The sequence below is a fragment of the Ictalurus punctatus genome, chromosome 2, assembly GCF_001660625.3.
Source record: "Ictalurus punctatus breed USDA103 chromosome 2, Coco_2.0, whole genome shotgun sequence".
Classification (NCBI taxonomy): Eukaryota; Metazoa; Chordata; class Actinopteri; order Siluriformes; family Ictaluridae; genus Ictalurus; species Ictalurus punctatus.
Window position 1 is genome coordinate 18,899,925 of NC_030417.2, and position 21,815 is coordinate 18,921,739.

Below are 21,815 nucleotides of genomic sequence, written 5' to 3' on the forward strand. Positions count from 1 at the left end.
GAACGAATATGCCGGGAAAGAAAAAAGAAAAAGAAAAGTATTGTGTACACATCAGTGGTTATTTAAACTGGAGGAGGTAATTGACGATCGTACTGGAGAACAGCTCATTTGGAAAGAAGTGACGAGGATCGTTTTTTTAATGTTTTTTTTTTTTTTTTTTTTTGGCAATTCGCAGATTTGCTTTGTTTAATCCATCAATTGATTTCAGGGCCGTTTCGCTAACCTGCAGGCTTAGCGTAATTTTCTAATGGAGTCGTGTTGAGTCAGGTCATTACACATATTAGAAATAGATTTTGGATGCGTGTCGATTTTGGATCACCTCAGGATCAAAGTCTAATTTCTCTACAAACGCTCAGAAAGTTTGTTGTTGTTTTTGTTGGGTTTTTTACTTTAGAGATGTAGCCATGCATGCTAAAAGTAGCACCCCCATCTGTCTTCCAGCGAAAACAAAAACATTTATTGGTTTCGACTTTTTAGCTGGAAGTATGCATTATTCACCAGCTCTCTGACTCCTGGAATAAGCATATGTCCTGATATAAATGGCATACTACCACACTAAGAAGCGTTGTTTATTATGGAAATATGTCAGATCTGATATTCCTTGTTTGTATATAAACACTGTACGAGATCAAAATAAAATATTGGCTGAATTCTATAACAGACAGTGTGATAACGTGTGTCGGATTATACAATAAAGTCCTCTAATGATAAACGTACAGTAGTTTACATCATCATCCAACACAATCCGGAAATCAGCTTGCACACGAGAAGACACATGCTCTTTAAAGTGAACTTTGTTTCTGTCCATTAGAATGTTTCCTTTACGTCATCGCCACAGCTGGATTTGTAGCTGCTATGTGAGTTTGGAGTCCTCCTATTGGCTGATTTTAGACAAGCCTCATAGCAGCTTTTATACGAATTTTGTCATCAGCTCTCTTTGGTCTCAGTGACAATAAATTGACCGCCAATGATCTGAGCATGTCATATTACGCTTTCAAAAAAACAAATCAAAACACACCAATCTCATCATGACATAAGGAAGACACCCTTATCCACATTGACTTAGATATATCCCATTTATATAACTGAGCAGTTGATGGTTAAGGGCTTTGTTCAAGGACCCAACAGTAGCAACTTTAGGGTGCTGGGATTTGAACTCATGACCTTCTAATCAAAAGTCCCATGCCTTAACCACTGAGCTACCACTACTGCTTGTCAAGCGGCACTGCCAAAGTCATCTTGAGTCAGGTGTAAAACAACCCTACAGTTGCATACAAAAGTTGCACCTGTAACGAACTGAGTCTTGAGGCGGATGTAAGTGCAGTTTAGAGGTTTATTAAGAACATGTAATCCAAAGGGCAAGGCATAAAAGCATAAACAAAGACAGGCAAAGTTCAGGCGATCGGCAAACAGGCATAAAGCAGGCAAGGCAAAGCACACAACAAAGAACTAGAAACAAGATTTAAAAAAACAGAAATGAAAACACAGGACAAAGGCTTGGTACAGTGCAAACACTCAATCGTCGCGTCTGAACGATGACACACGAGGGGTTTAAATACCAAACATAATCAACAGGAAAATTCAGAACAGAACGAAATTACATCAGCCATATTAGCATTGTCATGTGACCTTCGATGTCATCTTAATCACAAAAATCTTAAACAACTTAACAATTTATTCAGGTATAGTTAAACAAGTCCTGTTTAACCAAGGTTTAATACTTAATAAGAGCCGACGCAGTCTTCCACTTTTTTTTTCTGATCTCGTCCACACCTGTCCCATTGCATTGTGTGATTGTTTGACTCACGTAGTGTCCATCGGTTGCATGCTGAAAAATCTCGCCGGAAGCAGTACGCCATCCAGGTATTTCTCAAAACAGCAAAAATTTAACAAAACAGCAATCTAAAACATAAGGAAAATTAAATAGGATAAACATTTTATCCTCCATAACCATCCTAGTATCCAGGAACAAGGGGGTGTAAACTTTTGCACTCAACTAAATGCTCATTTTAAAAAAAATCTCAAAAGGATTTCAGGTTTATTTGTGAAACCCAACACAAAAAATGCTGTGTTGTTATAATTTTAATTTCTTAATCCTTTTCATTTAGTGCTAAGGGGGTGTAAACCTTTGCACTAGGAGGGAAAGGATGGGAGGGAATATCTACAAAAAAACATGAAATTGTGCCACATGGCAACAATTCAAGACATAAGTAAATTTTTTTCCCCATTTTCAGAAAGAAGGGGTCAAAACTTTTGCATTCAGCTGTAAAAGAATCACTAAATGCACATTACATAAAAAATCTTCAGGTTGTGAAGGGATTTTATTCCCAGAACAGACATGTATTATATCTAGTTATTTAATTTGAACAAAAAGCATGCTTTTTTTCTATTGCCAGCTAGCTAGTTAAATTGAATACTAGCTAGCAGATTGAATCCTGACTGATGTATTAATCCTAACATGTTTTAGTTTTAAGAAGGATCCACTACTCTTTCTAATTTTGATAAAATGAGAAACTTTGTCACTTCAGCTCTTTATAGATAAACATTTTAGCCCACCCGATTGTCGTTAGTGTTTGGACTGTCTCACTAGCGCCCTCTGGCTGTAATGAAACCCTGCAGAGTTCCTAATTCAGCTGTTGGCGCATGTTTCTGGAGAAGTTCACTCCTCCAACCGTGCTTTGCCTCCTACCAGCCTCCCAAATGAAGACACGTCCCTGTGGAGGCCCTTTGCTCTCCGCTAATCATCAGGAAGCGGGAGGCTAATTAATGATATGCTAATGACTCGAGCACAGCGTCCCTTTGCAATGTTCCTGCAGTATGGATGTCTCTATTGTTCCACAATGCAAAGCTGGAAATTAGAACGAAAGTCAATGGATACAAACAAATTTATTCAGGAAATTGTTCGCAAGAGGATTTCAGAAGAAATGCCATGTTCATGAAAAAAATCTAGTTAGTTGGATAAATGTTGGTATCATACATTTCTTTCTATTCCTACACTAATGTGACCCTCAATTGATCGTCTTCAAATCGTAGCATTGCTGATGAGTTGCAATGTTATCTACGGATTGCGTTGTCAATTTAATAAATTTTCGTGAAACAAATAAGACTAGCCATTCAATCAGGACAAAACTGATGGCGCCCTATAAAAGGAGGAAGAGCTGCAATGGCTGAGCTGCGTTATTGGAAGATTTGGCATACGCCACACTTAGGAGGTGCTCTTTCACTGTTTATATGTAATTTATATGCATTTTCAGTTGTTTGCCTTTTATGAAGTTTTGTGGGTGTGGCTAAATGTAAAGGTAAAGACGTTTGAAGTTTGGTATTTTATGGCTAACTGCCATTTTTCAATATACATACTAAGAAAATCAGGCTTTATCACTATATTTGCCAACTTTTTAGATCCCAATTTAGCAATTTTTTTGAAAAAAAAAAATAGAACCTAGTGATAAATCTACCAACTCAGCCCATACAGGATTTACAAAGTTTTCTTTTGATTGATATGGCCAAAAATGCTTGATTTCACTCCAGCTGTTTTCAAAAATTTGCGATGCAATTTACACGCTCAGTTTTGCACGCTCTTTTGCAGTGAATGCAACGTCATGTTCGACGTATGTGAATTAAAGCGGGCTTTGGCTGAATGCACGTTGTGATGTCACATGACGCGTCTCGGCCCAAATCTGTGGAAAATCTGTGGCAAATTTCCTTGATTTTGCTCATTTCCGCGATCGCAAAATCACTAAATCCCGGAGGGACTAGCAGCTTTTATTTTGCACAGGCATTAGCGACTATCCTTTACTCCATACAGTTCTCCAGCACACACGACACATCACAGCTCCTGGTTAGATGCGTGTGAGAATTTGTACTTCAGTTTGTTACTACAAAAAAATGTACACACAACTTTATTAAAACATCTAAACGAGGCTGTTTGATGCAATTTGCTCTTTGTTCCTGAAAGAAAAGATCAGATATTTGGTGTGTTTTTTCTGTTTGTTTGTTTTTTGTGGGGGGGGAGGGGGGGGTTGTTTTTTTTTTGTTGTTTTTTTTTTTTGGGGGGGGGGGGGGGGCTCCCCATCAGCACGTTTTGCCATTTTTAAATTATCAATAATGATTCTAAAGCACCCTTTGGTTTGAAATCTCATTTCACACCATTTTTGGAGCTGAAATCAGTGGTAACTGTTCTGCCTCATTTCTGCTTCATCTCCCTCACAGCGTCTGTGTAGATGTGCATCTGCACGCGCGGTTTTATTTTATGATCTTCATAATGATCTTTTTTTCTGAACTCCTAAAGAAGGAGGACGCGATGGCGAACACGCCGAAACACCTAGATGTTGAAATGTTTGAGTGCGCGCATATTAAGCGCTTAATTAATGGACTCGTGTCGGCGCGTGTCAGCTCTGGGGCTTTTCCTGGTGTCAGCGCACGTGGCAGGCCCCCGGTGCTGTCATAACGCATTCCTTTGGCGAGCGCGTGCTCCAACAGAAAGTGACACGTTAATGGAAGCTAAAGCAGTGTAATGGCAGGGGCCGGGAGTCACGCGGAATTTGGCACGGCGTGTCACAACGGATCAGCGTTAAAGCAACGCCCTTCGCATGCTTTTCTTTCTTCCCTTTATTTATTTTATGTATTTCTCTCTGTGCACAATCTGTGAATTGTGAGATTAATTAGTCGCAAACACATCACTTGTTATGATGCGCGCTCCCGCAGCCATCCAATTAGCTACCTTCACCGCTGACCCGCACCTCTCCGTGATGCACGAGTTCTCGCGTTTGTTTTCCTGGATCTCCAGAAAGAAATGAAATAAAGAAAAAGAGGAGGAGGGTTGATTGTTTCTTTGGCGCGTTTCCACCGAGGCGATTAACTGCGCCGCGGATTGTTTTTGTCACCAATTAAAAGGACAGCGGCGTCTTATTGCATCGACAGGAGCGCAAATCAGCAGGCGCTGTCAGCCTAAAAAGCTGGGGGTGGACAAGCAGAAAGTGTCTTTTTATTTATTTCTCCCCCCCTTCCCCTCTTTCCTGTGAGCCAGATGCGCAGAGGTGCTAAGGATCGTGCGACTCGTCCCACCCGGCAATCAATTTGCAGGCCCTGTAGCGCGCGACGGCAAGCGCGCTATAACAAACGACTCTACATTTCTGAATACACATACACACACGCGCGCACGCGCTCGCGCTAATGAAAGGCAGTCTCAGCTGCTGCGCAATCTGGGCTCCCACCCCCTATCACCGGCCCCCCAGTCGTCCCCGGTGCAGTCATGGAGCCCAGAGTCTCTGCAGTGGCGCGTTTTTGAGCTCCCATCTGTTTCCGTAATTACTGTCATGTAAACTGACTTGCGCCCAAATTGTGCTTGAAATAAATATACAACACATTTAATAATACAAAAAAGCATACTAGAATAATCTTATTAGCTTTTCCACTCCGATCAGCAGCAAAACCAGAAATATTTTGTGGCAAGCACAAAAAAAAGAAAAGAAAAAATACAATAAAAAACAGGATCCCCGACTGTTATGATGATGCTGACTCAGAGTCAACCCAAGGTGGGGATTGAGCTGCTTGCGACTAAACTCGTAAAACGTTCCTTCAACTTCAAAATGTCCAACTTGAGATGGTTTCATCAACAACGACTTCAGCAAGTGACCTGAAATCAACATGGCTGCTCACCGCATGAACTGTAAACAAAGCACTTATAAATGTGTTATAGTGTTAAAAAGGTTATAAGGGAAATTTACATCGCTCAAAACAGTAGCTAAAAAATGACAAAAATGGAGGCGTCTGTGGATCGTTCCACACAGCGTAGCGCTCCTGATATGATAGATCAATCTTGATGGTTCGATGCTATGAAGGATGCATTTTTTTTGTGGTGTATCATGTGGTGTACCTTGACTGTTAGACTTTTCAAATCGTTTCAAATGGTCATTTCAAACACTGTTGCCAGTATGTTTCTGTAATTGAGATTTACAGTACCATAAACGTATTTCGGTTTTACAGTAACTAAATGCTACTGTAATTATGTAGTACAGTACTGTTACTGTAAAAAACCTAGGTTAACAGTACACTACTGTAATCCTAGGCTATTTATTGATTAATTATTCTTTCATTTGTACTAAATATAAATTCGATTTTTATAAATTACACTAGATTTATAACTACACAAGTACTACTGACATTCACTCCAAACAGACAATTTTTTATTTTAGTTGTTTTTTTGTTTGTTTTGTTTGTTTCTTTGTTTGTTTTACAAAATATCAAAATCTTTATTTAAAATATTCCAAATTAGTATAAACTTTGAATTTATAACCATGAAGCAACGAGAACTATGAGGACCCAAGTGCTGAGTTTGAACAAAAGTTCATTAATGAATCAAACAAAAACCTCAAGACAAAAAAGCTTGCGAGAACAGGAAGAATATCTGCAGAAAAACCAGAAGGACTCAGGCTTATGGAGATTGAGGCCCTATTTGCACTAGTGCATTTTTGTTTTAAAATGTATAACTGTTGCTACGGTTACGCCTGTCGTCTACACTACTCCAGCATTCTCGACCCTCGAAAACGAGACTTCTGGAAACTTCTAAGACCCCATTTTAGTTTGAAAACTCCGGGAGCGCGTTTCAGTGTAAACAGACAAAACGAAAACTTTTGAAAACAAAGGCGTGGCTTCGCCCACATTCGCCCCCTGATTGGGTCTTCTGGATCATTATGCATCCTTCCCTGATTCGTCACCCCTACAATATGACAATTACGCTACCTTGATCATATACACAACAACACGGAGACTGAACCATAAGCTTTGCTGGCTTTGTTGTCATTCTTAGCAGCCATTGTGCTGTTCAATTCTGTATTTTATAATACTGCAGCTGCCTACATGCGTAAGAGGCTATGAAGCTATGATTAGAGCAATCGCTAACAAATCTCATTTCAAGCGGCATAAGCCCTACATGGAACGCCGGTTTTGGGTTAGACCAAAAGAGAGAGGACAATGAAACCGAGGGGAAATGAGCGAGACGCGTGGTGACAAGGTTTCTTCACCCAGAAGCCATTTGAGCAGTCCACATTAAGAGCAGCAAAAAACAACCTACGTTTAAAAGAAACGATATCCCTTATTATTTTATTTCATAACAAGTGTATGACTGCTTAAGTGACCTATGCACCTGTTTATACCATGATGTATCGTTTATGTTTGCACTGCAATGTGCCAGTGTATTAATGTCACAAATAAAGTGAACTATTTGAATTTGTATGGAGTTTGATTAAGTACATGCTAGCCGTGATTATCCATATTTATAAAGAAAAAAAACATTCCAAGGACAATAGAATGACTAGAAAGTAATAAACCCGATGTTTAAAAAAAGACATCCTTGCTTTTCCTCGCCATCATGCTCATTGTTGTATCTGCCGGGGACTAGCAACCAACTTCCTGTTTACACTTATACGCACGCCCAGTGTGCATAATTGGTCATGTGACATGTGTTTTCGGTCATGTAGTGTGGATGGAGATTGTTTCTGAAACACAGCGGAAACGCCAGTGTGGACGAGGATCGTTTTCATTTTAAGACCCCGTTTTAAAACAAAAACTCACTAGTGTAAACAGGGCCTGAGACAGGCAGAGGTCGGTAACAGTAGGACAGTCCTTATCTTCACAGCCAGGGAATGAGCAAACACAGAAACAGAGGCAGACTAGGGTCAAAACCAGGAGGGCAGTCCAACACAGTCGGTGGTGGTGCAGTAGAAATATGAAACCAACAGCGACTGCAGCAAACTGGAATAAATAGAAAACAAAACTAATAACAGCAAAAGGAAAGCTAATGTTTATGTGGAAATGTTAACCTAAGTTAAATTCGGGTGCACAAATCTGCAGGAATTGTCAGTACACAAGATTATTTTTTAAATTTTTTTATGGTAAATACAGTAATATACATAAAAAAAATTTAAATACAGTAAATCACTGTATATGGTGTTTGAAAATTCCCATGATGCAGTTGGAATTACTGTTATTTACTGTAAAGAGAATTTGCAGTATTATACTGGGTGATATATTGTAAATAACTGTAAAAATGACAGAAATGTCTAACAGTATTTAATTATCTTTAAAGGGCATTAAAGGGTCCTTAAGGTCCAATTATGTGCTTAAAGTATTTTTTTTCTTTTTTAATATGCTCTAGTCACTTTTAAAATACACATTAAGGACACCAGTGACAACGGAATGTCAAGTTTGGCGTATTTATTCCTGAGAGTGTGGTTATAATTGTGGAAAGAAACAGCAGCCACGATTTTTACACTTAGATGTAATAGATCAAATTTCTCACTCATGGGTCTCTCTCAACATTTACTTTTGAACACACACACACACACACACACACACACACACACACACACACACACACATACCTAAATACCTAAATTACATGATTTGAGTCTTGCTACTTCGTTGTCCCTTAAAGGTACATATTAAAGGTGCAGTCTGTAATTTTAAAAAATATTTCTAGACCTGTGATGATGTTTTGTTTTTTTTTAATTTGTTAGCCATTTGTTTATTTGGTTCAGAAAAGTTTCTCATTACTATACAGAAATTACATTATTATTATTACTGCTCTTCCTCATGAAAGTACATATTAAAGATGCAGTTTGTAATATTAAAGGTGCAGTTTGTAATCTTCTGTAATAATCACCTCATTTTAAACATCCCTTAGAAAATGGCGGTTTACAATATTAACACGCGAAAGATCTAGCTAGTTTCGTCATCTCACACTACTCCTTTCCATTTCTTTTATAGGCTGGAATTTAGCCCCACCCCCATCGACCCACCCCACCCAGTCATGGCAAAGTAGACAGTGATATTTTAAATGCAGTCCACTTTTCAAGAACCTAACACATCCAAACGTCCATTTTTTGCGATCTATATCAGTATGTGTAACACAACGTTAAACTCTATATTTATTATTATGGTTATTAACTTAGCAATAACGCTGGTGATTTCTCTCAACAACTTTCTGAAAGTGTAGTTTGTTCAAAATGTTTTAGATACAAGCTCACATCAGAAACCAATCTAAAAATATCAAGCGTTTTTTAATAATAAACCATCACAGCTATGATGAAATTCTCGTGTCCGGGCGTCTTTAAATGAACGCAACGGGAGTCGGTTCTTAGCAGGTTTCTCTTCCTGGGAGCCTGCACGTTTGCATCACACACACAGATTATTGTATCACAAATGTATTCTATTTATAGACAATTACAATTGCTATATTATGGCACATATGTGAATTTAAGGCGCAAGGCTTTGTAGCGGCTGTAGCTGTCATTATAATGGTCAATTTAATCACCTCACAGAGTCGTGTGCTCTTCTCTTTGGCTCCGAGTGAAGACACAATGCAGGTGATGTAAACCACAGCAACTCAATTTTAAAAGACCGCCAAAGCATTTGTCACTATGCTGAAGTATTTGAAGAGCTATTGTGGATTCAAATGCTAGTTAGACTGAAAGCATATCTCTCTCTCTCTCTTTCTCTCTCTTTCTCTGTCTGTCTGTCTCTCTCTCTCTCTCTCTCTCTCTCTCTCTCTCTCTCTATCTCTCACTTGCTGTCTCTCTCTCTCTCTCTCTCTTTTTCCTTTTGAAAAATACAAAGCTACATCCTTGGATTAAATCAAGGTTCTTCATCAGCTGTACAAGCAAAGTGCTTCATTTATTTATTTATTTTTAATTAATCCTGATTGCTCAGACAGTTGTTTACTTCTAATACGTTCTCGTTTCTATAGTAACAGCTCGATCCATAGAACCATGGACGATCCATTAAAACTATGTGTGCTATCGTTTTATGAGACGTTTATTTCATATTTATGGAAGGAGTCTGTAGCATCAGTGGTCAGAGGCAAAGCCGTAACTTTTAAGGGCAGAAGAGTTTACGCATTGTGGGTCCTCTGTTAAAATTTTTTTGTCTTCTTACCTTCAAGAAAGAGAAAAAAGAGCCTACTGAGGGAATGACGGTTCATAGACTGCTGTTACATATTTGACAACTTGTTACATTGCCATTCCATGACATTAAATGTAACTATAAATGGATAAAAAGTACTTTGATGTTCTTCAATGTTAGCACTGGAAAATTGCAAGGATTAAAACACTTCAGGATGTGCTGCTGTAAGAAAATTGTCTGGGTTATAAAAGTAGGAGTCACTACATCTCATCACACCACATTATCATTGATTATTTTCCTGAAGCAGAACAACGCCTATTGTTTCTTTCCTTACTTATTACTGTATTAGTGCAAAACAATTCAAGCATATTTTTATTTCCTGTTGCTCAGGATGTTGCCCATCATCCTGATTTAGTTTCTACATTAGCCGACCACCAGGGCTCGTAATGGGGAAAAAAAAAAAAAAACCGCGCTAACACTAACAACGGCTCAGGCACAATCCACCTCCACGAGACTTCATCAATCTTCCCCACATGTTTGGGCACCTGGTGTGCCGCTGTCACTTTCCTGACGTGGGGTGGAGGCAGCCAGTCCTCCCTTATTAGTCTGTCAGAGCTGCTGATGCCAAAATGGAGCCCAGGCCTCGTGGAATCTGCACAATCCGACACCAATCCTGATCCTAAATGACAATGTGGTGAACACTGCCATGGCTTATCTGCTCAGACACTCCAAGTTAAAAAAATAAAGGAAAATCAAAAATAGCTGGTAATGTTTCTAAAAGCAAAATTAGCAGCAACGCTACAGCTCTGAAGCAGGATTGTGTTATTATGAGCCCACGAGCTTGTCTGCATTTCATTTGTTGTAATTATTGAAAAAACATACTGGAAACAACTGAAAGATGTTTTTTGTGACGCTTGTACTCGGATCTGGGAAACTGGTCTGAGGGAAGCGAGTGTTCCGGTCGGCCATGATGAGTCATTCGAGCGCGAAATAATTACGAACACAAAATAATTTGGTAATATTTCTCCCGGTACACATTCAATGAGCTTTGTTTATTATTATTTACTTCTACCACAGCTGTTATTTACCTCTATGGAAGCTATTGATTTGTTTTCCTTTCATTTTGTTTCATTACATGTATAACCGTTGATATGGTGGCGTTTTCTGTCAGGAGATGTTTATTTAACATCTAGGGAGGGAGTCTCCAGTGTCAGCAGTAAAACTGTAACCTTAAGCTGTAACTTGTAACCGTAACTGAGGAGTTTACGCTTTTTTACGGTTACTCTGTAACATGAGAAGATGCTTTGTGTGTGTGTGTGTGTGTGTGTGTGTGTGTGTGTGTGTGTGTGTGTGTGTGTGTGTGTTTAATAGCTACATGAGTAAGAAAAAATAGAGCCTACTGAGGGAATGACTGTTTACTGCTGCTGTTTCATGGATGTTCAACAACATTAAAAGTAACTATAACCGGATAAAACATGACATGTCATTCTTTTAATTAATAAATAGAACTGCAGTTCTTGTAACTGCAGGCAAGTTGCTGTGGAGTGAGACAAATTAAACACTACAGGAAGTGCTTTTATAGGAAAATCATCAACTTCAGTGTGGTAACAGTAAGTCTGCTTCATCACCCCCCCCCCCCCCACCCCCACCCCCCCCCCCCCCCTCCCGTAGTTGTAATTTTCCAATAACGGGGGAAAAAAACAAACATAAAATGTAGAACATTAAAAGCTTCTTCTTTTCCTAAGGTAACTCTTGGATGATGTAGAATTATATAACAACCTCCTAAGTATCCAAAGAACCCTTAAGAAACCATTTTTTGTTAACAGGAAGGTTGTGAATTCAAATCCCAGGAATGCCAGGTTCTTCTAAAATATATTGAATCTTCTAGAGCATTGAACATTGTTCAGCTAGTTGATATTAAAGCTAAAACTTAAGCTAAACATTGTTCAAAGTCGAAATTTTCTAACCGAGTTCAAGATACCATATTGACCATATTAAGACTATACCACATTGACGGTTTTCAATATGGGGGCATCTATGAAAGCTTGATTATACTATGCATAAATACAGTGTGAATTTAGCCGTATGGAGTCTTATGTTGAATTTATCAACATATCTGTGGTAAAAGTTGATATTTCAGACATTTTTGGCTCCATTTCAGTGCAATTCAGCCTTTGCTTTTCTTGTATAAAGGACTTTGATAGCTAAATTTTTAGCATACATGATTAGCTGGTGAAAAATATTCAAATAAAGAACATCAAAAGTATCCAAAGAACTCATAAGGGTTTAAGTAAGGGTTTGAGTGTAGTAAGCGGAAGGTTGTGAATTCTAATCCCAGGAATGCTGGGCTCTTTCAAAATATATTGAAGCTTCTAGAACATTGAACATTGTTTGGGTAGTTGAAATTTAAACTAAACATTGTTCGAAGTTGACATTTTTCAAGACAACATGATACCGTCTTGACATTTTTCAAGCCATGAAAACTTGAATAACAGACAACGTTATACATAAATACAGTGTGATTTATGCCATGCGGAGTGTTTTCTCAGCAATTTATCAACATATCTGAGGTAAATGTTGATAATTCAGACGTTCTGAACTCCGTTTTAGCGCAATTAAGCCTTTGCATTGCTTGTAAAAATGACTTAGCTAGTGAAATTCTTAGCTGATTTGATTAGCTAGTTTTTAGTTCCCTGTTACCTAGAAACAGTGTTGCCATGGCATTAACCACTTATCCACCAAACGTACTATGTTTGAGTTAAAAATGTTTATCTGCAACTGTCCTGACTTACTATTTCTCTGAAGTGGACCATTTTTTTGTTCAGTCACATCTCTTCTTATTTAAAGATCTATTTAAATAATAATAATAATAATAATAATAATAATAATAATAATATTCACCACATTTGGACCGTAATTACTTTCGGTTCTTTAAAATGTCAAGATCCTTTGTGTGAGTTGAAAAAAATAATAATAACGCTAAGCTTTGTGCAGGAGAAGAATGAGCACTTGTGGGAATCGTTTGAGTCGTCTAGTGGACGCTCCGTGTTTAATCATTTGTGTGTAATCATGTGATTGGGATGTTTAGACAACGCTGTAGTGTTTTTCCGCCTCTGATTCAGCTCAATAGATTACTAACGCATCCTTTATGAGGCTAAAATGTCTGCTCGAGCAGGGAGACATAATAGATATTTATGGATATGGATAGAAATGGGGTTATTATAGTATAGCCTGTTAAATTCTCTATCCTGATTGGTCACTCAATCTAATAAGTTATTGTTTTAATATTTTAATAATAGCTCATTTGTAGGGCTGGACATAAACTTTTTTTTTTAAATGTGTGATCATTGATATCGTGAAGTTTTCTGGAAAGAGACATTTATTTAACTTTTATGGAATGAGTCTCCAGTGTCATTGTTTTTAGGTTGGCTTAATTGTTCAAATATTTAGATTCTCCTCAATTCTATCTGACAGAACAGGAACGCTATGGAGAAAATATTGCGATATACTATTGCTAGTGCAACAAGATGATCATGTGTAAGTAACATCGCAAGTTTCATGCAAGGTCAGACATGATTTGCTTTCCAGAGTCGCCAGCCCACACAGATGACATGATGTATTATACAAGACATTTAAAAGAGCCAGACTGAGCACATGCACCAACCCCAGCATCACACCCACCCCCACCCCCACCCCCTAAAAAAGCTGCTCTTATTCAGCAAAAAAGACCTGAGGAGAACAGATGCACTGCACAGGGTAGCCATGCTTCATCACTGTAGGGAAGGAAACATGGTGCGCGCGCGCACACACACACACACACACACACACACACACACATGATGGCACAGATGACAATCTGTGCACACGGGTCAGTGGTCAGGATTTCTGTTTTGCACTCTGAGGCACGAAGGGAAAACACGCGGGGAGATGGACAAGACGTGGAATAAAAGAAGGGGGGGCGGGGGGTGAAGCATCACTGCCTGAAGGCATTACGAAGTAGAGGAGAGCAAGAAGAAGGGAACATTTCCCATAATGCACATCTGCAACCCATATTTTTGTTTTTTTATTTTTGTTTAAACTTCCCATGCAGTTGGTGTTAAAGGAATCAATTAATAAACACGCATGAAAGATTCAGCATGGACAATTTAAAGGTTTCATTTATTTATTTTTTCGTGTGTGCTGTAATGTTTGATTTATTATTAGATTTCGGTTTGCTTTAAGCACCATTTGACTCTGACGCTCTTTGAACTCCGAATGGCGTGTACGCGTGACAAATTATTTATGGCTTCGCGTTGAAACGTCCGAGCTCAGTTCTGCTCAATGTTTGCGTAAGATGAGTTATGAAGCGAAAGAGCAAGCTTTTCTCTCACAGAGAGTTAGGTGACAAATTCAAAGAGCACTGTTGGAATCTGATTGGTCAGATTTTCTATAACAGACAGCTCTGACAGTAGTGCAGCTGAAATCTGATACGTTTCCATAGTAACAAAATGGTGGATACGCTACATAAACAGAGTAGAAATAAAAAACAGGATATAATTGCTGATATGGTGAAGTTTTGTGTAAGGAGATGACTGATTATGTAATGTTTGTGGAAGGAGTCTCCAGTGTCAATGCCTTGTTTATGCTTTAAGTTTACACTTTGTGGTTTCTGGTAACGGAGGGAGTAAAAGCTCTTGAAGGAACGACTGTTTATTGCTGCTATAATGTACGTGATAACTTGTTTTGTGGATGTTTAACAAAATTAAACGTCACTATAAATGGATAAATAGTCCATGTCGTAGTTTAATCAATAACGATCGTTATTTAGGAAGTACTGATCTGCTTCCTCACACCACCTACTCATTGCTTATTTTCCAATAACAGCATGATGCAGAGTGTTTTATTCCTCACTTAGTTCTCAGATGATACTTTCTGTCGCTCAGCATTTTCTTTCTTCCTCCAACTCACCTGATACACCTCATTAGCTCATTAAGCAATCCTGCACGAGGTTAAAATCAGTGCTGGAGCAGCGAGACGCTGCAGTGTGTCATGCTCATGGAGACGAAGGACTGCGAAACACACCTCCGGCTGATGAAATGTGTTGTATATACAGTATATATATTTTTATAGTACACAGAGACTACATGTGTAGCCTGGAGCAAAATGATGGTAAGCTAGTTTTATTTATGATTCCTGGCTAGCAGAGTAATTTCTGTGTGCATGTTGCATCATTAGGATGATTCTTTCTTGCCGGGGAGAATAAAATAAAAAAAGGGCTTGGGTCCTCACTAAACCTGGTCTGGACAATATAGCGTATGTTTTTATTATATTACTGCAGCGCTATCGGACTATAGTGCATGTAGTGAAAAATGAGTGTCTAGTAAATGGTTTATGTTGTGATTCAAACGAGTCATATAAATGAGTCAAATGATTCAAATGTTTTTAATCATGTCATATTAAAGTTTCAGCGTTTTTTTATTTATCACAAGGTAGATTGCACATTCCTTTCTCTCTTTTTCATTATTTTGTTTTGTTTCACACATTTTTTACATTTAAAAATAAGCATATTGCATTACATTACATTTTTAATAACTTGCATGGCATATTGCATGCTTGTTTGCTTTCCAAACACTTTTTTTTCCACATTTTTTTTCAATTACTTTTTTATTTGTATCAATTTCACACAATTTTTTTTCAGAGCACTTTTTCACACTTTTTTAAAGTTTGCACAATACATAAGCATATTATTATGTTATTAATGGGTACATTTAGCCTTCATTTAACCAAGATACGAACATTTGAGCAGATATATTGATTCCTAAATCCTGTGCCATCTATTACATCCATACTACTATATTTATTTATTTATTTATTTATATTATGGTTCTTCTAGAAATAGTTAATAGTCTCAGGAATAGTTAACATTTAAATAGTCTCAGGAATTGTTGGTTTTTAACCTAATTTAATACATAAAATCTTTTTAAATAATTCTGAGTGCTGGAACTGACTGTTTTGACCCACTCTGCATTAGGAATATATTATTAAATTTTGAATATTATTATATTTTCTGAATGTGCAGGTGTGGTTTGTTCCTATTAAGGCTATAACATGTACCACAAACATGCAGGGTGAAGAGAACGAAAACATATACACATACACATATAGAACAATTATCCATAAACATGTTTTAAGGGGAATTGGGAAATATCTTTACATAACTGTGTAATATTAAGACGCTATTTAATTCCTTATATAAATGAAATCAGGTGATTGAGTTTCTGTAAGTTAACATGGAAGCTTGGGGGTGGAGCTATATGTTATTGTTTATTAATAATATTTGTCATTAAAATTTTTTAAGACATTTTTAAAAAATCTGAATATCAGATTTGATCTTGAAGCATTAATGAGTAATTATTTGCTGAAGAATGATAAGTAATTAGAGGGCATGGTGGCTTAGTGGTTAGCATGTTTGCCTCACACATCGATGGTTTGATTCCCACAGTGGCCCTATGTGTGTGGAGTTTGTATCTTCTCTCTGTGCTTCAGCAGTTTCCTCCGGGTACTCTGGTTTCCTCCTCCAGTCCAAACACATGCGTTGTAGGCTGATTGGCATGTCCAAAGGTGTCTGTAGTGTATGAATGGGTGTGTGAATGTGTGTGTGATTGTGCCTTGTGATGGATTGGCATCCCGTCCAGGGTGTACCCCGCCTTGTGCCCCATGCTCCCTGGGATAGACTCCAGATTCCCTGGGACCCAGTAAGGATAAGCGGTACAGAACGTGGATGGATGGATGGATGGATGGATGCTAAGTAATTACTGAGTAGTGAAATCTATTTCTATTGCCTTGTTATTAGTAAGTGTTGGACTGATATGGTGCCATTTTAGGCTCCTTTGTGTCATCACTTCCGCTCATGAATGCATACACAGGTGTGGGAGCAGTGTTCTTTAATGCTGGTCATATCTGAAAAACCGTGACGTTGGCATATCTTTATATTGTATGTAGTTATTATTATTAGTAGTAGTATGTTGGCTAGTGAAGGCCAACATACTGTTTTGCTTTATAAGCAAAACAGCATTTATTATTATTATTATTATTATTATTATTATTATTATTATTATTATTTGCACTTTGTGTTTTAAGCGCGTGCGTGTTTGCAACGTACGTGCTCGAGATAAATATTAATATAAACCCATGAAATACGATCGGGACTGATAAAGAGAGCGAGAGAGAGCGAGAGAGAGAGAGAGAGAGAGAGAGTGTGTGTGTGTGTGTGTGTGTGTGTGTTTTGGGATTCCCCCCACCCTCTACCTCTTCATCCACCCCTCGTCGCTCCTCCTCCTCCTACTCCTCCTGCTCATCCACCTCCTCCTCCCTAGCGGAGATGATTAGGCGCGCGCAAAAGAAGAAGAAAAAAAATCGGTCAAACACACCGGGCGTGAGCGGCACTCTGAGAGCAAGCTTGGACTCAGAGGTGTAATTTAACTCGTTCACCAAATCTTTTTTTTTTTTTTTTTTTGTATATATATTTTTTTCTATAAAAATCTACCCACCCCGTGCTTTGTGTGAGCATCTGTTACTAGGGCACGCGCGAGACGAGGCACTTTTTACGCGTTTTCCCCTCGCGCGCTATCGAGCCTACCGAGTGTGTGTGTGTGTGTGTGTGAGAGAGAGAGAGAGAGAGAGAGAGAGAGACTGAATTTTGACGGAGCAGCCTGCAGGACAACAGCACGAGCAGAAAAAGAAGGAGATGTTGCATCCGCTCACGGGCGCCCCGTGCGTGGCACTGGCTGAGGTGGGAGCGCGCCCGCAGCTGTCCTCCTCGTGCGCCTTGACTTTCGTCTACCTGCAGCAGGTGAGCGGATCTTCTTAGCTGGATATCTGAGAGAAGAGAAGGAGATAGCCTACCGTGTGTTTGTGTGTGTGTGTGTGTGTGTGTGTGTCTGAGTGCGGTGCGTGAAGTTACTTAAAATCACTGCACGCACGAAGAAGTGTACAGGCAGAGCGATTAAACATGATGCACAATAGTTAATTTATTGCTTAAAGTTGCATTTCATTTCCGCCTTCCTCTGTGTGTATGTGTGTGTGTGTGTGTGTTATTTTGTTTTAACCATGCTTTCTGCGCTTTGTGTGCGTCGCCAGTGCGCGCGCGCGTGCATCGTTTATATATTTGTTTTTTCTGTCTGTGCACGTGCGTGTAATGGGAGCCTTCAGATTCAGACTGTGCACTTTACAGCACTCACGTCTCACAGCTTTTCGGCTTTCCCCCCCACATTTTTATTCTAATGATGCACAAATCTTGCACAGTTCTCGGTGCACGTGGACCTTAGTCAATGTCGTAAACGTCGTTTCAACGCTGCACGTGCCAATTCAGCAGTGCTGATGTTAATTAAACGGTAAAGAAGTGAATTCAGTTGTATACGAGTTAATTCAATAATGAAATAATTAAATAAGTAATTTTATGCGTAGAGGTGATACGATACCACTTTTTCTTTTCCGATACAATACTGATACTGAATCCTAATCCGATATGGACACTCATCTGATATTTGTTTTGTTTAAAAATGTGTATGCTTCTTATTTATGTATGTTGTATGTTTCGAATTCATTCCTTTTATTTTCCAATATCTGATCAAATGTATTTATTTATTTATTTATTACTGGTGGGTATTGATCCTGGGTATATGAGGCAGTAGTATAGCTGCTGATTCAGTAGTATATGTGCTAATTAAACACTAAATAAATTAATTTAATAGTATATAAGTCACTTCAATAACATAGCCATTAATTCTGTGTTATAGGAATGAATTTAACTGTATAAGTGTTAATCTAACACTCAGAATGAGTCAGTAGTGTAGACATTAATTCAGTTTTATATGTGTTAATTCCACACTAAAGATGTTGTATGCACAGTAGTGTATGCTCAGTTATATATGGACTAATTCAGTAGTTTTGTGTTAAGTCATCAGTATAGGTTTTAATTTGTTAGTATAGTATAGTATACAGTAAGTGTTAATTCCACGTTGTTGGAATGAATTAAACAGTATTAGTGTTAATGTAACAGTATAAGAGATGATTACAGAGTTTTGATGTTAAATTAATATTATTAGTGGTAGTATTGGTATTATAGCAGGTAATTCAGCAGTGTAGTGGACAATTCTGTTGTAATATGGGTACCATACTGCACCTTTTGCACTGCTCACACATCACATCACTGCTTCAAAGCTTTTGTTATATGTCTACACTGATTATACCGTACAGCTGCAATATGTATATAGTATTCTACATGTGCAATATGTACATGGGCTACTTGTATAGTGGGACTGTACATTGTTGCTTGCTGTATATACTGTTCATATGTACGTGTGTGTGTGTGTGTGTGTGTGTGTGTGTGTGTGTGTGTGTGTGTGTGTATATATATATATATGCATATAATGTATATAGAGTTTGCGCTTATGTCTATACATATTTATGCATCTTGTATATACTCTTTATATATCCTTGTATTGTTCTCCTTACTATCTCTTCTTTATTTTTTTGGCTGCTGCTGTGACACCCTAATTTCTCCATCTGTGGATTAATAAAGTGTTATCTTATCTTATCTTATCTTAATTCCATATTGTAAGAGTTAATTGATTAATATAGATGTTAGTTTGACTTAATAGTTTGATATTAGGAGTTAATTCTACATGATTCAGCAGCATAGGGGTTTATTCTATATTGTAGAATTTAATTCAGCAGTATATGAGTTAATTCTATATTGAAAAGATCATTATATAGTACAGAGATAGGTTTGATTTTAGTCAGCAGTATAGGAGTTAATTCTATGTTACAGGAAGTGATTCAGCGGTGTAGGGTTAATTCTATTTTATGAGTTAATTCAGAGGCATAGGGGATAATTCTGTAATACAGGTGTTAATTCAGTTAGTATTGGTGTTAATTCTTTATCAATGGGGTTAAGTCTTTGTTATAACAGTTAATGCTATATTATAGTGGTTAACTTGGCAGTAAAAGTGTTAATTCTATATTATAGAAGTTAATTCAGTGGTATCAGGATTAATTCTATGTTATTGGAGTTAACTCAGCAGTGTAGGGGCTAATTCTATGGTATAGGAGTTAACTCAGCAGTGTAGGGGTTAATTATGTTATAGGAATTAACTCAGCAGTGCGGTGGTTAATTCTATGTTATAGGAGTTAACTCGGCAGTGTAGGGGTTAATTCTATGTTATAGGAGTTAACTCAGCAGTGCGGGGGTTAATTCTATGTTATAGGAGATAACTCAGCAGTGCGGGGGTTAATTATATGTTATAGGAGTTAACTCAGCAGTGTAGGGGTTAATTCTATGTTATAGGAGTTAACTCAGCAGTGTAGGGGTTAATTCTATGTTATAGGAGTTAACTCAGCAGTGCGGGGGTTAATTCTATGTTATAGGAGATAACTCAGCAGTGCGGGGGTTAATTCTATGTTATAGGAGATAACTCAGCAGTGCGGGGGTTAATTCTATGTTATAGGAGATAACTCAGCAGTGCGGGGGTTAATTCTATGTTATAGGAGTTAACTCAGCAGTGTAGGGGTTAATTCTATGTTATAGGAGATAACTCAGCAGTGCGGGGGTTAATTCTATGTTATAGGAGTTAACTCAGCAGTGTAGGGGTTAATTCTATGTTATAGGAGTTAACTCAGCAGTGTAGGGGTTAATTCTATGTTATAGGAGTTAACTCAGCAGTGTAGGGGTTAATTCTATGTTATAGGAGTTAACTCAGCAGTGTAGGGGTTAATTCTATGTTATAGGAGTTAACTCAGCAGTGCGGGGGTTAATTCTATGTTATAGGAGATAACTCAGCAGTGTAGGGGTTAATTCTATGTTATAGGAGTTAACTCAGCAGTGCGGGGGTTAATTCTATGTTATAGGAGATAACTCAGCAGTGCAGGGGTTAATTCTATGTTATAGGAGTTAATCAGCAGTGCGGGGGTTAATTCTATGTTATAGGAATTAACTCAGCAGGGGTAATTCTACACTTTGCTGTAGATATTAATTGAACACTGAGCTTCATTGTGTTCATTCAGCATTAATTCTACACGAGGACACTTCTTTCACAATCACACAGCATAATTCGCTGCCATATTTCATCTCGCACGTCATCCATTTTAATTTTCTGTTTGTGACGACAATTCAAGAGGATTTATCAAATCAGAGGTGAATCTGTCATATCGATTATATTGTTAGATTGCACACTGGGCCGTGTGCGTTTGTGTGTGTGTGTGTGTGTGTGTGTGTGTGTGTTCGGTCCCACTGAGTCACCATTAACCTCCTGCAACACTGCAGAAATTACATCAGTGTGCAATGGATATGCATATATATATATATATATATATATATATATATATATATATATATATATATATATGTTTTTTTGTGAACAAATTTGTATTTCATTTTAATTTTTTATTTTTATTTTTTAATGTGGGGAATAACTAACACCAGTCAGGATTTTTGAAATGTTTAATATTTTATCATTTAAAAAGCACTGAAAAGCTTAATTTGAGTAAATATTTTATAGCATTTTAATAAATAGATACATTATATAAGAAATCTCTCACATTATCTTATCTTGTTTTTTATTATTATTATTATTATTTAAAGAAATCGACCATTTTTAACCCATTGTAACAGTGTAAGTTCTCTCAGACCAGGATGACTCAGATATTGATAAACTGTATGTCTTGGTGATTGTTTATTTCTCCACACTGAAGCATGTAGTCCATATGAGAGAGAGACAGACAGAGAGAGAGCGTTTTTGTATGAACTGAGGAATCTGGGTCTTTGGGGCTATTTATAGTCGAGATGTAAGACATGGAGAACACATCGTGTGCATACAGCTGCTGCTGTATATGCACCATCACATGCATTTGCATTTACAGTAGAGCGATGGAAGAGT

At 37.9% G+C, this 21,815-nt stretch overlaps 1 protein-coding gene across 7 annotated transcripts in view; it reads left to right on the top strand.

The window, feature by feature from the left end:
* rbfox1 (RNA binding fox-1 homolog 1) overlaps positions 1 to 21,815 on the top strand; it is a 325,104-nt gene that overhangs the window by 154,245 nt on the left and 149,044 nt on the right. Inside the window, exon 1 of one of the 7 annotated variants that reach the window (XM_017459796.3) lies at positions 17,293 to 17,731. The exons of 2 other annotated variants lie outside the window; for them this stretch is intronic. In XM_017459796.3, coding sequence (XP_017315285.1) covers positions 17,627 to 17,731 — 105 coding nt within the window. In that variant the 5' untranslated portion in view covers positions 17,293 to 17,626. Of the gene's footprint in view, positions 1 to 17,292; positions 17,732 to 21,815 lie in introns of those variants that run through there. 4 more of the 7 variants (XM_017459820.3, XM_017459777.3, XM_017459829.3 and 1 more) reach the window with 4 other exon arrangements.